Genomic DNA, 17,641 nt, shown 5'->3' with positions numbered 1-17,641 from the left:
ACCTTACAACAACTAGCATCTTAGCTCTTCTGGTGAGTATATGGCACCAGAATATGTAGTTTTAATTTGCATTTCCCACATGAATAATAAGGTCAAGGATGTTTTTCATACACTTAACCATTTGAATACCTTCTTCTGTGAAATGCCGGTCCAAAACTTTGGCAATTTTTGAGCTGCCTTTTCTTATCGAGTTGTAGGAATTTTTACAATATTCTGGATATAAGTCCATTGTTGGATGAGGTACTGCAAATACCTCACTCTGTGGCTTGCCTTTTATTTCCTTAATGTTGTCTTGATTAACAGAAGTTCTTAATTCTAATATAGTTCAATTTATCAATCTTTTGTTGATAAGTGCTTTTTATGACAAGAAATATTGTCCAACTGCCAAAGTCATGAAGCCTATTCTGTTTATATGAGCAAAAATTTAAACGTCTTTGTAGTCTCACCTAAACGGAGTATAGATTTATTGAGTAATCAAAATTAACTCTCAAATGAGTAAAATGAGTTTCCCTGTTTTTCCTAGGAAAAAAATCAACAGTATTTTCAAAAAAAAAGAATATGTACACTGTATAAGCAGCAATTCAAAATTAAACCATACTTTGCCTGCCATGAGACAGATGACATTTTTTTGTTTTTTTGTTCAGAAAATTGGACAACCTTTACAAAATAAATTATATATTTTTTTTATATCCACCCTTCAAAAAAAATCAAATCTGATAGATGTGGGAAAGGGGGGGGTCACTTTTAGGGAAAACGTGACAGAAATGAGTCCTACTCTAAAAGTTTATTGCTATACAACTGAGGTTTATAGAATGTTTATCCTGCTTTTATCCCATAGCATATGAAAAAAAAAAAAGTTGCTTTCCAGCTTTTTTTAAAAGTGATAGTTTGATCTTACTGAGTCTTAGTATGTTAAAACAACAAATCCACATCACCCAATTAAATAATTATGCCCCTTCTATTCACTTATAGTTTCTCTAAAATGGTACAGTATGTTAGAAAGGAAAATACCATTCTCACCAGGGTACATACAGCATGACACCTCATTAGTTGCACGAGTTCTATACTTTTCCTACCAGATTAGTTTGAATGAGTGAATTTCATCAAACTGAATACTTTAAAACCAAGACTCCTTTACAATTACAAGCAATGAAAGCACAGTCAGAAGTCAGCCTCTGAAAGCTTACTTTGAGGTGAAGCAACGCTGACGACTGCTGGAGAAAACTCTGTTTGCTATTGGTTCTCGAATACTGAAAAGTATTTTTGGTTCTTCTGGACTGTAGAGCAGCGATTCATTATATTCATTTGTTACTATGAAGGAAAAAAAAAAGTATTGCCGCAGTCAATGAAAGAAGGTCACTTCTGAGAAGCGCAAAATGAAAAATGAATGCTATCCTGTCCTCAACTTAAAAGCAACTCTGTTCCAAAAGGTCTGTTTGGCAGCAAGTTTCTTGAAACTCACAACACATTCCATTCAAACACACACACACACACACACACACACACACACACACACACACACACACACAAACCTTATAAATGAGGATTAGGTTCCAAGATTAGGCCATCAAAGCCTGTATCAACCACAATATAGCAGAAATAGACATGGGGGGGGCGCTACAAAACCAGTAATTAAACAGAAGTAAGGAACTAGCTTGAGGCACTCAAACGGAACTTGAGCTCCGACAGTCCCTTGCCAAGTTCCCTTCCAAAATACCATGTCAAAGTGTTCATAAGTTAATTGTTTTGATATAAAATGCAGTCTTAAACAATGACAGGCAATATGCTTTCTCTAATGAAATGGCAATTACTCAAGATATGTTTAGAAATCTTTGAGACCTGTTTCTCATAACCAAGAGGCACATGAAAGTTGATAGGCAAAGCACAAACTGGTCAAAAACAACTGTACAAAGAAATCAGGCTTGTAAGAACGTTTAGTTGAACACCACATTAAAACAGATCATAAGACTGTCAGATAATCTAGCTTATTTACCAAAATTTCACTTAAATTATTTGGCTCTTTGAAATCTAATTCACTCTCAAAAATAAAAATTTGCTTCTCTGGGAACGAATACACAAGAACACATACACACACCCCACCCCACCCCCAGGGGCATCTAGCTGGCTCCAGTCACTAGAGCATGCGATTCTTGATCCTCAGGGTCATAAAAGTTTGAGCCCCATGTTAGGCATAGAGAGAACTTAAAAAAAAAAAAGTGCTAGCTCTGAAAGAATTCCAGAAATGTCTGTAACAATGACTGCACCCCTGGCATTCACTATTGTTTCTAAGGACCAGTTTTCAAAGGAGTAACATCCATTCAATAAAGCAGAAAAATCACTGTATTTTATATATACCCTTAAATTTACATGCCTGATATAAATTTGTTGTTTTTTATAATTATGTTTTAAGTTAAATTATATAATGAATAGATTACTATAAATGCCTAATTTTCCTTTCTTTGACACAGATTTAATGTTAATCTTTTTGGTCTCCAATTGAGAGAGGGAGAAAGTCCATCTTAGAGAGCTGAAAAGGACGTCAGAGATTTAGTCCTGTTTTCAAACTATTAAAGGCCAAGCATCTCCCCCAACAAAGTAAGTCTTACCTGGAAATCCAAAATATACACTTAAATGAACTGACACTATTACATATGTAAGTAGATACACTATGAAAAAGTTTGGATTTTTTTAAAAAACAATTGACCTTGAAATCTTAGGATACTCTTCAACTAAACAGAGACAGAAAGGAAAGCTGTAGTGTGAAGTCTATACAAAAATGCTCCTGACAGATAAGATGGGACTGTAGTGAGTTAATTTCATATGCAAATCAAACGAATGTGTTTTCCTATTAAAGAATTTAAATATTTAGAAAAAAAATTTTTAAGAATAACAGTTGAAGAATCCCTATGCATTCATTACCAATCTACTTCCCCTTCCTCATTTTGCAGTCCAGGAAGTAGAGGAATGTAATCAGTCTTGCTCATATTTTCAGTGAGTGACCGGTCTGGGATTGGAGCCCAGGTCTTCAGACTCCCTGATCAGTAGTAGTCTTTCCCAAGACGGCTAGTTCTCTCAAGGGAACCCTGAATCAACTGGGCAGGAGTAGGTAGTCAGAAGTTATAAAGAGAACATTTTAGTGCATGTGATAAGCCTTCACAGCTCAGTGAATTCCATCTCATTCAGAGGATATTAATGGCATACTGAGTTTAAGTAAGCATTTCCCATTTGCTAGATCTATATTTTTCTATATTTTCCTATCCCCCAGGACATGTTTGTAGCTAACACTGTTTTGACATAAAGTTTATATTTCAGAGTTCACAAAAATATAATATATAAAAAGTCCAGCTCTAAACTTTTCATTGCTTAAATACATGTAAAGGGATATTATATCAAGAGCCTGTTTGAGTCAAAAAAGTACTAGGCTTTGCTAATTAGACAAGTAAACTTCACAATGACATCCTCAAGATCGATGCAGAACTTAAATGAAACTGTTAGTAATTATGATCATTAGTCACTGACCTTTTTCTACCAATTCTCGGTTCAATGGAAGACTTAAATTTCCTTGTCGTTTTGCTATTGAAAAAAGGGGGAATATCTTGATTAAATATCTTGTGTCATATAATAGCTAACATATAATAAAATATATACATTATATAGCATATTATAATTATAACATACTAGCTATTTTGGTACTCACCAATATTTAAAACATCTTCCACAGCCTGAGTTGCAACCCTGTTAATATTGAATGACCTAGAAACAAACATCACATAAGTTCCTTGTTTTAATTCTAAAAACATACTAAAAACAAAAAAGGAATTATCTACTTAATATACAAAAAAACTCTTAGAATTATCAAGAAAAAACAACCAAAAGATAATAGCCACTTCACCCAGTTTTAAAAAGTGGGCAAAATACATAGGCAAACAGTTTATAGGTCTATATGAAAAAGTGTTCAATTTTACTCCTACTTAAGGAAATACAAATTAAAGACTGATAATATTGGCATGAGTATCAGAAAAACATTCTCATACACTGATGGGGGAACTTGCAGTTGGAGGGCAATTCTGCCCTATTAAAATTTAAAATGAACATATTCTTCAATCTACTAATTTATCCTAAAATATACTTGCATCTATAATACACAAAGACATGTACAAGGTTATTTACGAAGCATTGTTTATAATAGCAAAACAACTCATATTCACAGGAAGCAGGTTAAATGTTACTATGTAGATATTAAAAAGAATAAAACAGAACTGTATGTGCTGATAGATAATGGGTATGTTAAGTTAAAAAACCAAAGGCATTATGTAGTATATATAAACAAACAGGGAAGTAAATATTATATATATATTATATATATATTATATATATATATGGGGTGATTGTGTCTGGAGATTAGTACTAGAGATATGAAAGACTAGCTTTTCATTTGATATCCTTTTATACTATTTAACATATTTTTAATGTGTAAATATCTCTTTAAATTATAAAACAGAAAAGATGAGAAATCTTTACTACTGTGTGATGCCTTGCTTAACCACTTAAGAACAAATGTTAATACAAACATGAATCACTTTTTTTTTTAAAGGGATCACGCCTCTTTTTTTTTTTTAAAGATTTTATTTATTTATTTGAGAGAGAGAATGAGAGATAGAGAGCACGAGAGGGAAGAGGGTCAGAGGGAGAAGCAGACTTCCTGCTCAGCAGGGAGCCCGATGTGGGACTTGATCCCCGGACTCCAGGATCATGACCTGAGCCGAAGGCAGTCACTTAACCAACTGAGCCACCCAGGCGCCCCAAACATGAATCACTTCTAAAAGTAGCTCTGTCCTTGGGTCTACAAAGATGGTTATGGAAAGTTTTGTTTGTTTTTTCCCACTGATTTAGAATTCTGCTGCTGCCTCACAACTCTTCTCACATGGCCTCAGTAGGTAACTCAGTTACCCACAAACTCTCAACATAATTCAGTGACTCAACCTTTTTAAGGAGGGGAGAGTAATAGATACTCTTGCATACCCTTCTAACCCTATACCCTTCACATTTTGAGAAATGTGGTAACATTTTGGGCAATGCAGATACACAAATTTTTATATTAAAAATTTGGGGTCATTCACAGACCACATGCCTATGCTAAAAAAATCTCAAATCTAGCCATTGCCTATTCTATTTTTCACCATTATCTACTCTCCAATTTCATATTGCAGCCACACCAAACCCATTCTTGCCTCTGTACCTTTGCTCATACTTACTATGTGGCATGAAGCAAAATAAGTGTCCTGACTCATTTTTTAGTATGAGGTTTGCAATACCTATCTCATTGGAATTACTGCCACAGACTACAAGCTCAGGCATCTGCAGCACCACCTGGCTCATGGCAAAAACTCAACTCAATACTGAATGAAAATATCAAATGAAAGAGATGTGCATGAGTTATATTCTAATTCTTCTGAATATTCACATTATTGGAAGAATTCAGAAGTCACTGAGATCGGTTACAGTAACTGTCTTGTCCAAAGTTATACATTTCCACATTTCATATTCAAAGCAAGGACTGAGAGGTCCCATAGGAAGACTTCTCTCTGTGCAAGAATTAAAAGAGTAAAACAAATAGGCTATTCTATTCCCTTCTTTCCAGTGATTCCTGAGGTCTACAGTTTAGAGTTAAGTCCGGAACTTAAATCCTGTCTTCACCACTTATTAGCCACATGGCTTTGGGAAACTCCTGAGACCTTTTAATAATACTCTATTAATAAAAATAAAATTACTTATTTCCAGAGTATTTTTGAAAATTTAAATAATATATGTAAGCTCAAGACAAAGAAAAATCTTAGAAATGGTAGTTTGATAAAGTTATTAACATATAGAAATGTATAGCTTTCCCTCAGCCCTTCTGGCCCCTAGGCTTCTCTTCTCTCCGCCCATTTTCTGAAGAGAAAAAGGACAAAAGATGAATGGGAAATGCAATCACAGCAAAAGAAGGATCAGTAATGGGAGGGAGTAAGGTTGGAGATGTTAGAAGCAAGCAAGCTACGTAGGGCTGAACAGAGAAGAGGCTGAGTGACCAAGGTGGCAGGGACAGAGACAGTTCTAGACCACAACATCGGAGACAACAGATTTCAACAAGCAACAAAGGAAAGACTGAAATCCTAATATAAGCCATACTTACTTATGTCCAACATCAACACAGGACTCAGCTATAAAGTGTGTGGCAGTGGAGGGCAGGACTACTTTACAAGCCTAATGGCTCTTATTCTTTATGCTCTTCTTAGTAGTAAAAGGTTGAAAACTAAAACTATCAAAATCACAGGCAGACACACCCCAATGCAAAAGTCAAAGCTGATTCACTGCCTTTAGCATAACCACTATTTCACTAAGATTAGCAAGTTTACCTTGATAATTCTTCAGTACAACCTGCTGACACATCTTCGAACTGTACGAACTCTGCATTTCAAAGCTGGCAGTCAAAAAGGCCTTGTTTTTGTAGTCAAGCACGCTCGTGCTTGTATCAGTTTCTGACACTAGTTGTGACCTCACGCTAATTATCCTCGCAAAGCCTTAATTTCTACCTTTATAAAACACGGCTATAACTACTTTCTTGCAGGATTTCTGTAAGAATCTGTTTCTGAATCTCAATACAGTTTTCAACAAGTAACACATCACAGTGAGCAGAAAAGATGTCATGATAAATTAAGGCAGTTAACTATAATGTTTTCATTTTATGAGAGGGTTACACAATTTTATAACAGATTAAATTTATTTTTTCAAACAATATTGTTAAAAGTCATTTTAGAAATTTGTTTTCACTGGCCCTCAGGGAAATGAGATCTTAGCCAATCTTGAAATAATACCTCTCATTTTTCTCCAAAGGTTCATTTATTTGACAAAGATGAGGCTTTAAAAAAAAAAAAAAAATGTGAAGTTATGGAGTACTTATGAATCAATGTGATGTCTGAAAATTAACTCAAAATAACAGAAGACAAAAGGAGACAGTAGGGGAACAGAGGAAAAGATTGGGCATGTGTTGATAATTATTGAAACTGGCTAATGGGTATATGGCTATTGATACTTTTGTCTACTCTTGTATATAAAATTTTCCACAATAAAGTTTTAAAAAGTAATGCTGAAAAAGTATTACTCCATTTTAAACTATCCAAACTTAAAATCACAGTTTAATAAGTACTGTTTTCCACTCTATATGTAGTCATTTAAAAAAAATTGATTATGTATTAGGTAGTATGCTATACACACAAAAAATTGAGGGAGGGAAAAAAAAAAAAACCACACAAAACCATGAGTCACCACCCCAAATGCCTCAAGTTGCTTGAACCAGCCGGGTGTCAGCTAGTCAGAGAACTAATAATGTGGTAAGTGCTAGAACAGTGCTATGAGGAAAAAGTGCGATGCGAGGGTTGCACCAAAAGAGGGTTCATTATGCTGATGAAAAGAACTAGATCCTAGTAAAGATTTCCTACACAGAATGACATCTGAAGATTGGATTTTCAGCCCGGGGATGGAAAGTGGAGAATGTTCAGGCATTCAATGCAGGAAGAAGTTGCACTGAGCAAAAACAAAAAGCCCAGAGAGAACACGTTGTGCTGAGCATTCCAAGTAGCCTGTAGTGTCCCCGGTGTGCTGGTGGGTGAGTGTAGGGCAGCAATAGGCTGGGAAGTTTCCTTAGATCCTATTTTAAAGGGTCTCACATACAGACTGAGTAATCTGAACACAGTCAGAAGTAAATTAAACTTTTACAGCACAGAAGGGATACAGCCAAATTTATCTACATTTTAGAAATATTACTCTTGGCAGTATGGATGACAGCCTTTAGAATAAAGGATGAGGCACAAAGAATATTCACTAAAAAGATGGAGGCCTGGACCAAAGAAATAGCAGGAGAAATTGAAAAAGAGGGGCAAGGACTTCAGAAGTGTGACTGACAGGATTCAGAGACTGGTATGTGTAAAGGGGAGAACAGGGAGACTCAAAAGAGCGAGCAAGGATTAGGGGAGTAAGGTTTTTTTCTCTAGAGCATGAACTTGGGGTAACAGTGATCCTATTAAGTAATACAGGGATCACAGGAATAAAAACCTGAAGATAATAAATTTAGTTTTCAATATGCTGAATTTGAAGGTCTATTAACACTCTCTCTAGTAGGTCATTTTAGGGTAGGAGTTTGTGCTCAGGAGACGAGAGCTATGGATGAAAGTCTGGGAGGCGTCTGCATGTATATGACTAAGCAGCAATTACCCAGAGAGAAGTGAGAGGGTAAGCAAGATACAGGAGCCCAAGTTATCTCCAGTTAGGCCTTTGCCGCACAAACCTCCAGGACATTTGCTGTTATTGTACTTGTTTTCATTTCTTTACTATTATTTAAAATATTTTTCATTAAAAAAACAAAAAAAAACAAAAAACCATACAGTCCCCCAAAACATTTCTCATTTTCTTTTTTTCTCTTTACAAACCTAGTGCAATAGGCTAAATAACGACCAAATCCAGGCTACAGCTCTAATCTACAAAGTCAAGGCAGGACTTCTGGACCCAACTGATGAGTAAAGCAGAAAGTGAGCCAACCAACATAACACCACCAGGCTACCTCTTGCATATCAGAGGCTTTAGATACACCGATGTGCAGCCTCGAGTAAATTACGTTACTTAAAATATTTCACAAAGTCAATAAGCAACATCCCAAGTTACTCACCAGGCCTTTGATCCTGTTCCAGTACACAAATTGAGCCCTGAACTCTTCTGTTTTTCCCATGGACCATCATCAACTGAAATCTCATAGTAGGAAGCCCTATGAATTGAGAATATAAAACTGGATTTGCTGAACTTATGGCTCACAGTAAATAAGACAAACATCGTTTCTTCAGAACTAACAAAATCTAAGTGGGCCAGCTTGACTTAGACATACCTGACTTAGTAGGCACGCACACCATGATGCTAATACCAATACTAAGTGAAAAGGTTAAAAAAAAAAAAATCTGCATAGCTCCATCCCTCTCTGATCCATATGGTCCTTTCTATCAATATTTTAACATTTCAAATAAGGGCTCCTGGTAAATTTTTACCTACCACAGCCTCTACTGTTTTTATGGAATCTAACACATACAGAGCCTTATTTCACAATTCAAAAAGAAAATACCATTCTTAGGTGAGTTTCATTCTTGGTAGCTAGTCCTTGATAGCTCCAAGTCTGTATCTAACCCTTCAAGTTGCCAACAGTTTCTGCTCAACTTGTTTAAGTTATATACTAATGTGCCTTTTGAACTGATAGTAAGCTAAGATCAAGTTCTAAAGAAAATTCTCAAACGGTATTGCATCAGTAGACAAAACTAGGAATAAAACTAGAATTGTAATTTCTTTAAAGATTTCTGTTTCTTAGAGTAGTTCATAAATATGAAATCAAATGGGTTTTCTGACACCAGCAAAAATGACACTGTTCTTCAACTGCGTGAACATATAAATTTGCAATAAAAAAAAAAAACTCTTGAAACCTGTAAAAGCCTATTTTGTAAAACTGTATCTTAAATAATGGTGTCATTGATCAACACTGGGTTATTTTTGTCCAGCAAATAAAAAAGTTAAACTCTTAATATAGCTCTTCCAATAATGATAATTATTAGACATGCTTGCAAACACTAACACTCAATGGATAATTTATCTCTTAACCCTCAATTCTCCTGCCAAACTCATTCTGTAAAGGTTTTACATGGCACAACTCCTTTTCATGTTTTTTCTGAAGTCACCATTCTTCATAAAAGATAGCAGGCCTTATGTTCACACTGAATCTATTTCATAGCTTTGTTATGTCTTCCTAGAAAATTAGGAATTTTAGGTGTATTAGGAGCCTATTACATTCAGACAAGCCAGTCAACTCTATAGGAATGGCTGCTATTATGCTAGAATCACATAGAAACAAATGAGATTAGAGGTAAGTGGGGATAGAAGAGAAACAGGTGGAGAGGAAGAAAAGTACAGTCAGGTGAGGGGTGTTGAGCCCAAAACGATGAGCAAATTTAGTGTCATTCTCACATGCAGGTTTATCAAGATTAGTCAACTCAGAATTTTTGTTTCAGGGAAATTATTTTTTTAAGGCAGCAATAAAACTCACAGTCCCTTTAGAGTGGGTATACTTCTTCTTAAATTGTCCACTGCTACAGCCCAAGAATAAGACATTCTAGGTTAGAATAGAAAAGAAAAAAAAAATTGGGCTTTTAAAATGTTCTTAAATCTAAGAACATTATAAATGAGGCAGGAATAATATTGCTGCACTTCATATTTTCCAAGCAAAGCCCTTAAGTTTTCAGGGCATAGTGAAGCCTCAATACAGGACCTGGAATCAGAAATACTGGGTATACAATGACAGTTCTGATGCTAACTAATGATAGGACCATGGGCAAGTTATGTGAACTCTCCAAATTTCAACTTGTTCAATGATACATACAACTACCTTTCTCACAGGGTTGCTATGAGCGTGTAATGTAGTAATATACACAATATACATAAAGCCTGACACACAGCAGGCATCCAATAAGTATTCATTTCCTTTCTGCCTAAGGGTCTATGTCATAGATTCCTTAAAAATAAGTTCTAATACCTCCTATAGTGAAAACTTTCTCAATAGCATCAGAAGCTAACCCACTGCTGTCCTTATCTTAGTAAGGATATAAGGTGAGGCTCAACACAAAAAGAAGCAGCATCAGACATTATTTAGGAGATAAACCAACCAAATCACTGCTGCCACAGAAAAAAACATTCAATCTAAAATCTAGTGGGACTTCACTGAATTCCCAGAAGTCTGTCAATCGATCCCAGTTTTCCTCCTTTTATAAGTTATTTTTAGTAAGTACAAATTACAAAGCAACACTAGTAGAAGCTCTCGGAAGTTATAACCTTTAAAATACACAAACAATAACATAAGCCATTAAATGGCTTCTCTAGAATCGGCATAAACTCTCAAAACATTTCTACCTTTGTCATCTATTTTATTATTTTTTATTCAAGTTTAATTAACATACAGTGTTATTAGTTCCAGGTATACAAGACAGTAACCCAACCATTATGTACAGCCCTCAGCGCTTATCGAGATAAGTATACTCCTAATCCCCCCCATTCGCCCAACGCCCTGCCCCCTCCGGCAACCACCAATTTGTTCTCTGTATTTAAGTCTGCTTTTTTCTCTTTTTTCTATTTGTTTTGTTTCTTAAAATCCACAAATGAGTGAAATCACATGGTAATTGTCTTTGACTTATTTCACTTAGTATAATACCCTCTAGGTCTATCCATGTTGTTGCAAATGGCAAGATTTCATTTGTCTTCTAATGTAGACATTCTCCAATTTCATTTAAAGTTGTTGCTCTCTGCCTTATGTTTTTAGTAATCATGATTAGATTATACCACTAATTAGAATTACATTTCCTGCCTTCTCTGTCACCAAGTATCCATTATTCATTTCCATATTACTTCAAATGATATAGAGCAAAAGAAAACATTTTATGTGTATCATGAGTCTTATTACTATGTTAAAATAAATGTATTTACGCTTTATGTTCTTTAAAGAATATATTTTTATTTGATTCCTTCACAGAATTTTAAATACTTTTTAAAATTATGTATTTTACCACCCTCCAAAAAAAAATAAGATGCTACTTACTACCTTTATCTTATTTATCTTTACATCCCTAGTGACTTGCATATAGCACGTAGCAGGTACACAATACATTTTGCTGAATTTAAAATTACATTAATCAAAATTACAACTGAAAAAGATTGTTCAAGGCATTCTACTAAATCAGGCTTTGTTCTTTTCAGTACTATCTGAATTAGTCATTGGCTAAAACATGGGTATCTTTTTTAATTAAGACAAATATTTCTCATCATAATTAAACTTATGAAAAGACAGGTCAACAATCAGAATTTCAGAATATATGGAACTCTCAGTAAATAGGGAATCGACTACATGACCTCAAAGGGTCACACGGTTCTGACAGCAGCCACGTGGGACAGAGACTCATCTCTAATTTTCCACCCCTAATTTACTGACATCTACAAAAATGAGAAGGCACGTTCTAAATGGCAACCAAGAGTTTAATTAACTTTACATTATGGCAGTCATTTTATAACTGGTAACTAATATCACACGAAAGTTTTGAAAAAAAATTCTGCTGACCATTTAAGGCTAAATTATATTCGACACCCACAAAACAGATTTCATCAGTAATAAAACCATACTATACTTTTATACTCCTACTGAAGAACTTCATTAACCTTAGTTTTTGCTAATAATGATTACAAATCTTTTTTTTTTTTTTACAAATCTTAAAGGGTCAATACACTTGGCTTATGATGTTGCATAAGGGATACAATTACCACCAAGTAGTATTCCTGCCAAAAGTGTTTAGTCTGAATCTTATGCAGAGAAAAAAGAAAATCATACAAATCTAAAACAAGGGATATTCTGCAAACCAACTAACTTAGACTATTCAAAAATATTAGTATCAGGAATGACAAAACAGGGGTGGGACTAAGGAATGATTCTTAATTCTAAAGGGCCATGATGGCCAAATGCAATGCATAATCCTTAACTGGATCCTGGCTAAAAATAAGCAAACAAATCAGCCTTAAGTGACATTATTAAGATAATTAGTCAGGAAGTTTTAATACGGACTGTCTATAAAAGTTTTATAACCACTGCAAATGTATGCCTAGTATATGATTCTCTTAAACATTTATAAAGCACCTATATGATAGATTAAAGACTCTAGTAATGGAACCTGAATAACTTTGTCTAACCTAGGGTTTCACAAACTTTTTCGCTCATGGAACCTTCTCTCCTCTTAACGTGTATTATAAATGTGTGAGAAGGTTTTGGAAATATTTCATTAAATAATTCATTTCTATCACTTATACCATATATTAATTATTCATAATTCTTAGGATGCAGAAATCAAATATCTAAAAAATACTAAAACATTAAATTCCAAACTCAAGAATACAGGTTTAAAAGTACCTGGATGATAGACTCTCCCCGATGAAGACTTCATTTAGTGCCCTCACTGGCAAAAGCTGGGGTCCTGAAGCCTCAGGTCCTGTAGTAATGAAAAGAAAAACAACTTGTTTAAATTTTAGAAATGTTAGGATTTAAATTTTATAAAATATTAAAATATTCATACTTTTGTTTCAATAGAATCCATACTTTAACATTAACATAGAAGTTAAAGCTCATATTTAGAGTGTTCATAATGAACCTCAAAATCACCTAACATATCTCCAAAGAAGCCTCTCTCTCTCACCAAAATAAACCTTAATTCTTCTTGAAACAATTTTTTAAGAGTGATGAAATATACTTATCCACCTCATAAGATTCTTGTTGTCACACTTAATTTCTGAGAGCTTCAGACGTGGAAATAATCAAGTACTTCCACAGGAGCCACTTTGGATTTCAGCAGCAAATTACACGCATGGCTCATATTGGAAACCAAATCGGTTATATATTAGAGATCACTGAATCTCTGAATACCAATCTATAGCTTTCTTATAAAGCCAATGAATTTCAGAGCTAAATCGTGAACATCTCCGGTGACAGCAGTAACTTCTTTTGGCTAGGGATAAAGTAAGATTTCCAACTAAAAATTTAAAATCTTTAAAATATGACACGAACACATAGTTTAAGAACAGCCCAACCTATAAAGCTATAAATCACCATGAAAAACTCTGAAAATAATGAGATAAGACAGAGACAAAGCAGATACGTAAAGGTAGCTTTTCCTGATAAGTTTAGCCAAGAAATGAAACACAGGAGGAAAAAAATCTTTTTATACAGTCCACAGATATTTAGTGTTTCTCTTGGGGTCTTCCTGTATCATGAAAGCCTTAAAATTACTGGGAAGATATGGCTAAATTACAGTCCACAAAACTGAGAATTCACCTTAACATTTGTTAAAAAAAAAAAAAAAGCTGCATATCACCTTATACTAATATTCTCTTAGCAGCTTACAGAGAGATGTCTGGAACACAAATCTTAAGGCTGCAATGCAAAATTTCCCAACAAAAAGATTTTTAACAATTGTAACTATGGTAGATATATTTAAATATGGCTATACAAATGTATAATTATTAAGAAATCTTCTACAGATTAGGTCATTTCTACTGCTTTCTCTTTTCTGACATTTCAAAGATTAAAGCCAAGAATCCTTCCTTAAATATCAACTATTCTCTTAGACATTTTATAATTCTTTCATAATCAAGTTTTCAAACCCATTCTAGAACACATTTCTTTTGGAAATATGCTTATTTCTATATCTAGTCATATTACATTTTACACCTGAAGTAGTTCACTGTATTTTCTTAAATGCGGTCAGTAGCACTAAAATCCCCAAATAATTGTAAATTATCACTTATATAAATTAGAAACCAAAGGAACAAGAAGTTAAATACTGCCCAAACACATCTAATTCCCAATCTACCTACTTTCATCATGAACTCTTTCAATGTTGAAGGCTCTACTATGTTGATTCAAACTTAGCTGCTGTTCGTGGAGGTCCACAGGAACAGGGTTTATGCCAGTCCCTTCAAGGTACAACCTGATTCGCTGCCTCCATAACCACCTTAGAAGAGTGAAGGAAAAGCAAATATGTTAAGATAAAGTAAACTTAGGATAAGGCATAATTATTTCACCAAATTAAAAAATTCATATTAAAAACCTAGTTGTTCCACAAACAAATTATACCAGAAACACCTAAAACCTACAAGTTCCTTCTCAAAGACAAAGTCAAAGATTTAGTTCTCTTTTCAGAAATAATAGAAATATCTAATGTATTTGTACAAAATCTCCCACATAACTTGAATCAAAGTCAAGTTCTATATCAAGTATCCGTTAAATCTAAGATACTAAGATACAGTTGTGTTTTGCTCATACAAAAGTGTAACATGCAAAAACAAAACAAAAAACCCAAAAACAAAAAACCACTGTGATAAAACAATATTGTGTTAAGGTGGTTAGACAAAACTCCCTCTCCTAGAGTTCTATAATGATTTTTGCAATAAAAAAAAAAAATCAATGACAAATTTTTTAACCTTTAAGATTACATCTAAAACTTAAATGACGTTTTTGATAAAAGGAAAAAAACTAGGTATAATTGATTTCAAAACCAAAAACTGATGTATCCAAAAGCCAGTGGAACAGACTCTGCTAGATTAGTACATAAAAATATACTCCCACTTGATAGCTATAAACTGGACGTTTGTAGAGGTGCCAAACTTCTGAAACTAGAATCATTACTAATGATTCCAGAAATCAAGAAGATTTAATACAATTTCACAAAAAAACAAAGAGCTTTCTCAAACAATAAAAATCTAGTCCAAGTCAGGAAATAAAAAGTCATCCAACTTGGCTCTCTCTACTATAATCACCAACCCCATCTCAGCTCCTCCCTCCACTCTTCTCTTTTCAGGATAGCCTGACTACTGAACAAATTAAGTGAAAGAAATATGACAAAACATCCCCCTACTTAAGAAACAATATGTAAAATAAAAGATACCTGGAACCTCAGAATGGTGGAGTATATCCAACCCTCAGCCATTTGGATGGGAGAGGAGGATAAAAATATAAAATCTCAGAGAATTTGAACACTTACTTTTAGCCAATAGTTTTAACTAGCTTTCTACCAAACTGCTAAGAACATGTAACAACATTAAGAAAATAGAAACATGGCCTCTAGCTCACTGATGGAGAAAACCTCTCTACTTGCAGTTGGGTTACAGGCCAAGTGGCTTTTGTCAGGGTTTTTCTATACAGTTCCAGTTGGACTAGAAGAAAGGCAGAGGTGTGGATGACTCAGCTAATAACAGTAGCCATAAAGAGTAATACACTAAGCCAAATATTATCTAACTTGTTCTGTTCGATAGCATTCTTAATGGCACATAAAGATATTTATAAAACAACTGTAAGAAATTCCTACCTGAACTCACCACGATAGAACTTCTGTAAGGCTTCTGGGAAGGAATGTGTGTATCGAACAGGAAGACATAAATGACCCTCAGACCTTTAATAAGAGATTTGTAGTGTGTAAAGGGAAGAAAAAGGAAAAAAGAAAAAACTTAATTCAAAAGGTATCACTAAACTACAAAAACCAGACATGAAACTTTATAAATTTCTGTTCTATACTTCATTTTTTTTTTGCACCAAATTTTCTGTATTTTCAGTAAGACAAAAGACCAAATAGAAATAGTGGTTTTACATCCAGCTTCAATGCTATCATACACACTAATGAAGTTTCCACATCACAGTGAAACTAAAAATAACGGCACATTTGCCACCGATTGATTACCCTACAAAATTATCTAATGGTATAGTGGTGTTTCCACCCTACCTTTAAATTATTTAACTATAAACTGTGGGCAAGTCACTTTAGCATCAGCTTTCTCATCTCTAAAAGGGTGATAAAACCACTAAGTATCTCAAAAGGTTATTCTGAGGAATCACACTATATGTGGAAGTAAACCATAAATCCCTTTTAAATACCATTTATGATATCTAAGTCATAAAGAGAAATCATAAAGCTAATCCAATCCAATCCTTCATTTATTCAAAAAATATATAAGGGTGAACTTCCTTCAGGGAGTTAAGAGCTTGACGTAGAAGACAATTTTTTTTTTAAAAAATTGCAAATTACAAAGTGTTAACATTGCCTATAGTTGATATAGGAAGATGAGAGAACATAGCACCTAACACCTAAAGGTGTCCAGAAAGTTCAATCATCATCATTTACATGATGCTTTGATCTTGAAGGTTGAGAGGAGACTTGGCAAAACAAACTCTTAATAACTATACATTAACTTATAAGCGTGAAGAGCAGAAAAAAAGGCTTTTACAAAGCTGTGGTAGATCAATTTCTTTATCTGTGAGAATCAACACTGAAATTAAAACTAGGCCCTGCCTAAGTTTTTTAATTTTTATATTCACTGCAACACTTTTACACGATGCTAAGTATATAGAGGGTATCAACAGTCATTTGATAGAACAATACCTGCTAGGGTCAAATACAGGTCTGCAACACCCAAGAGAGAACAATCTCTCATGAGATTAGAGTCAGATCTCAGCCAGGGCTGTCAGCACCTGAAGGCTTAACTTGGCCTGGAGGATTCACTTTCAATGTGGCTCACTCACAGGCTGGCAAATTGGTGTGAGCTATTTGCAAGATGCCTCAATTCTTCCCCACGAAAGCCTCTCCACAGGGCTGCTTGATCCTCACATCATGCCGGCTGACTTACCCCAGAATGAGCAATCCAAGAGACTAATACAGAAGCTGTAATACCATTTATGACCTGGCCTTGGAATCCACACACTGTCATACCATATTCCACTGGTCACACAGGCCAGCCCTGATTGAATACAGAAGCAGGGAGAGAACCACATAAAGGTGTGAATGCTAGGCAGCTACCTTGGAGGCTAGCTACCACATGCCTTCTATCCCATTTTAATTATTAAGCATTCAAGTGTCATAATTATTTATTGGGCTCAATAAACTGAATGCAGAATACAGCCAAGACAAACCGAAGTTATATATTTAATTTAGATGAGTCCATGTAAGTGAACCATCTTAGAAGGGTATCCTCCAGCCCAAGTCAAGCCTTCAGG

At 34.6% G+C, this 17,641-nt stretch overlaps 2 protein-coding genes across 8 annotated transcripts in view; one reads left to right on the top strand and one right to left on the bottom strand.

The window, feature by feature from the left end:
* Positions 1 to 17,641, bottom strand: part of NADK2 (NAD kinase 2, mitochondrial) — a 40,752-nt gene that overhangs the window by 3,210 nt on the left and 19,901 nt on the right. The window contains exons 5-12 of one of the 3 annotated variants that reach the window (XM_027605446.2): positions 15,963 to 16,046; positions 14,473 to 14,609; positions 13,013 to 13,091; positions 10,115 to 10,180; positions 8,702 to 8,797; positions 3,698 to 3,753; positions 3,520 to 3,573; positions 1,188 to 1,311 (exon numbers count right to left, since the gene is read on the bottom strand). In XM_027605446.2, the coding sequence (XP_027461247.2) occupies positions 1,188 to 1,311; positions 3,520 to 3,573; positions 3,698 to 3,753; positions 8,702 to 8,797; positions 10,115 to 10,180; positions 13,013 to 13,091; positions 14,473 to 14,609; positions 15,963 to 16,046 (696 nt within the window). The remainder of the gene's footprint in view (positions 1 to 1,187; positions 1,312 to 3,519; positions 3,574 to 3,697; positions 3,754 to 8,701; positions 8,798 to 10,114; positions 10,181 to 13,012; positions 13,092 to 14,472; positions 14,610 to 15,962; positions 16,047 to 17,641) is intronic. The other 2 variants (XM_027605447.2, XM_027605448.2) reach the window with 2 other exon arrangements.
* The window catches only part of SKP2 (S-phase kinase associated protein 2), a 70,539-nt gene that overhangs the window by 49,240 nt on the left and 3,658 nt on the right, over positions 1 to 17,641 (top strand). The window contains exons 10-11 of one of the 5 annotated variants that reach the window (XR_003522058.2): positions 2,469 to 2,595; positions 11,033 to 12,215. Coding sequence is in view for 1 of the 5 variants with exons in the window: in XM_027605452.1 (XP_027461253.1) it covers positions 2,469 to 2,523 (55 nt within the window). In the remaining 4 variants the exon portion in view is untranslated. Of the gene's footprint in view, positions 1 to 2,468; positions 3,509 to 6,873; positions 8,411 to 8,469; positions 8,688 to 11,032; positions 12,216 to 17,641 lie in introns of those variants that run through there. The other 4 variants (XR_003522055.1, XR_003522057.2, XR_003522056.2 and 1 more) reach the window with 4 other exon arrangements.

Source organism: Zalophus californianus, chromosome 5 (assembly GCF_009762305.2).
Source record: "Zalophus californianus isolate mZalCal1 chromosome 5, mZalCal1.pri.v2, whole genome shotgun sequence".
Classification (NCBI taxonomy): Eukaryota; Metazoa; Chordata; class Mammalia; order Carnivora; family Otariidae; genus Zalophus; species Zalophus californianus.
Note: the sequence above shows the minus strand (reverse complement) of the source record. Positions and strands in the feature narration are given on the sequence as shown.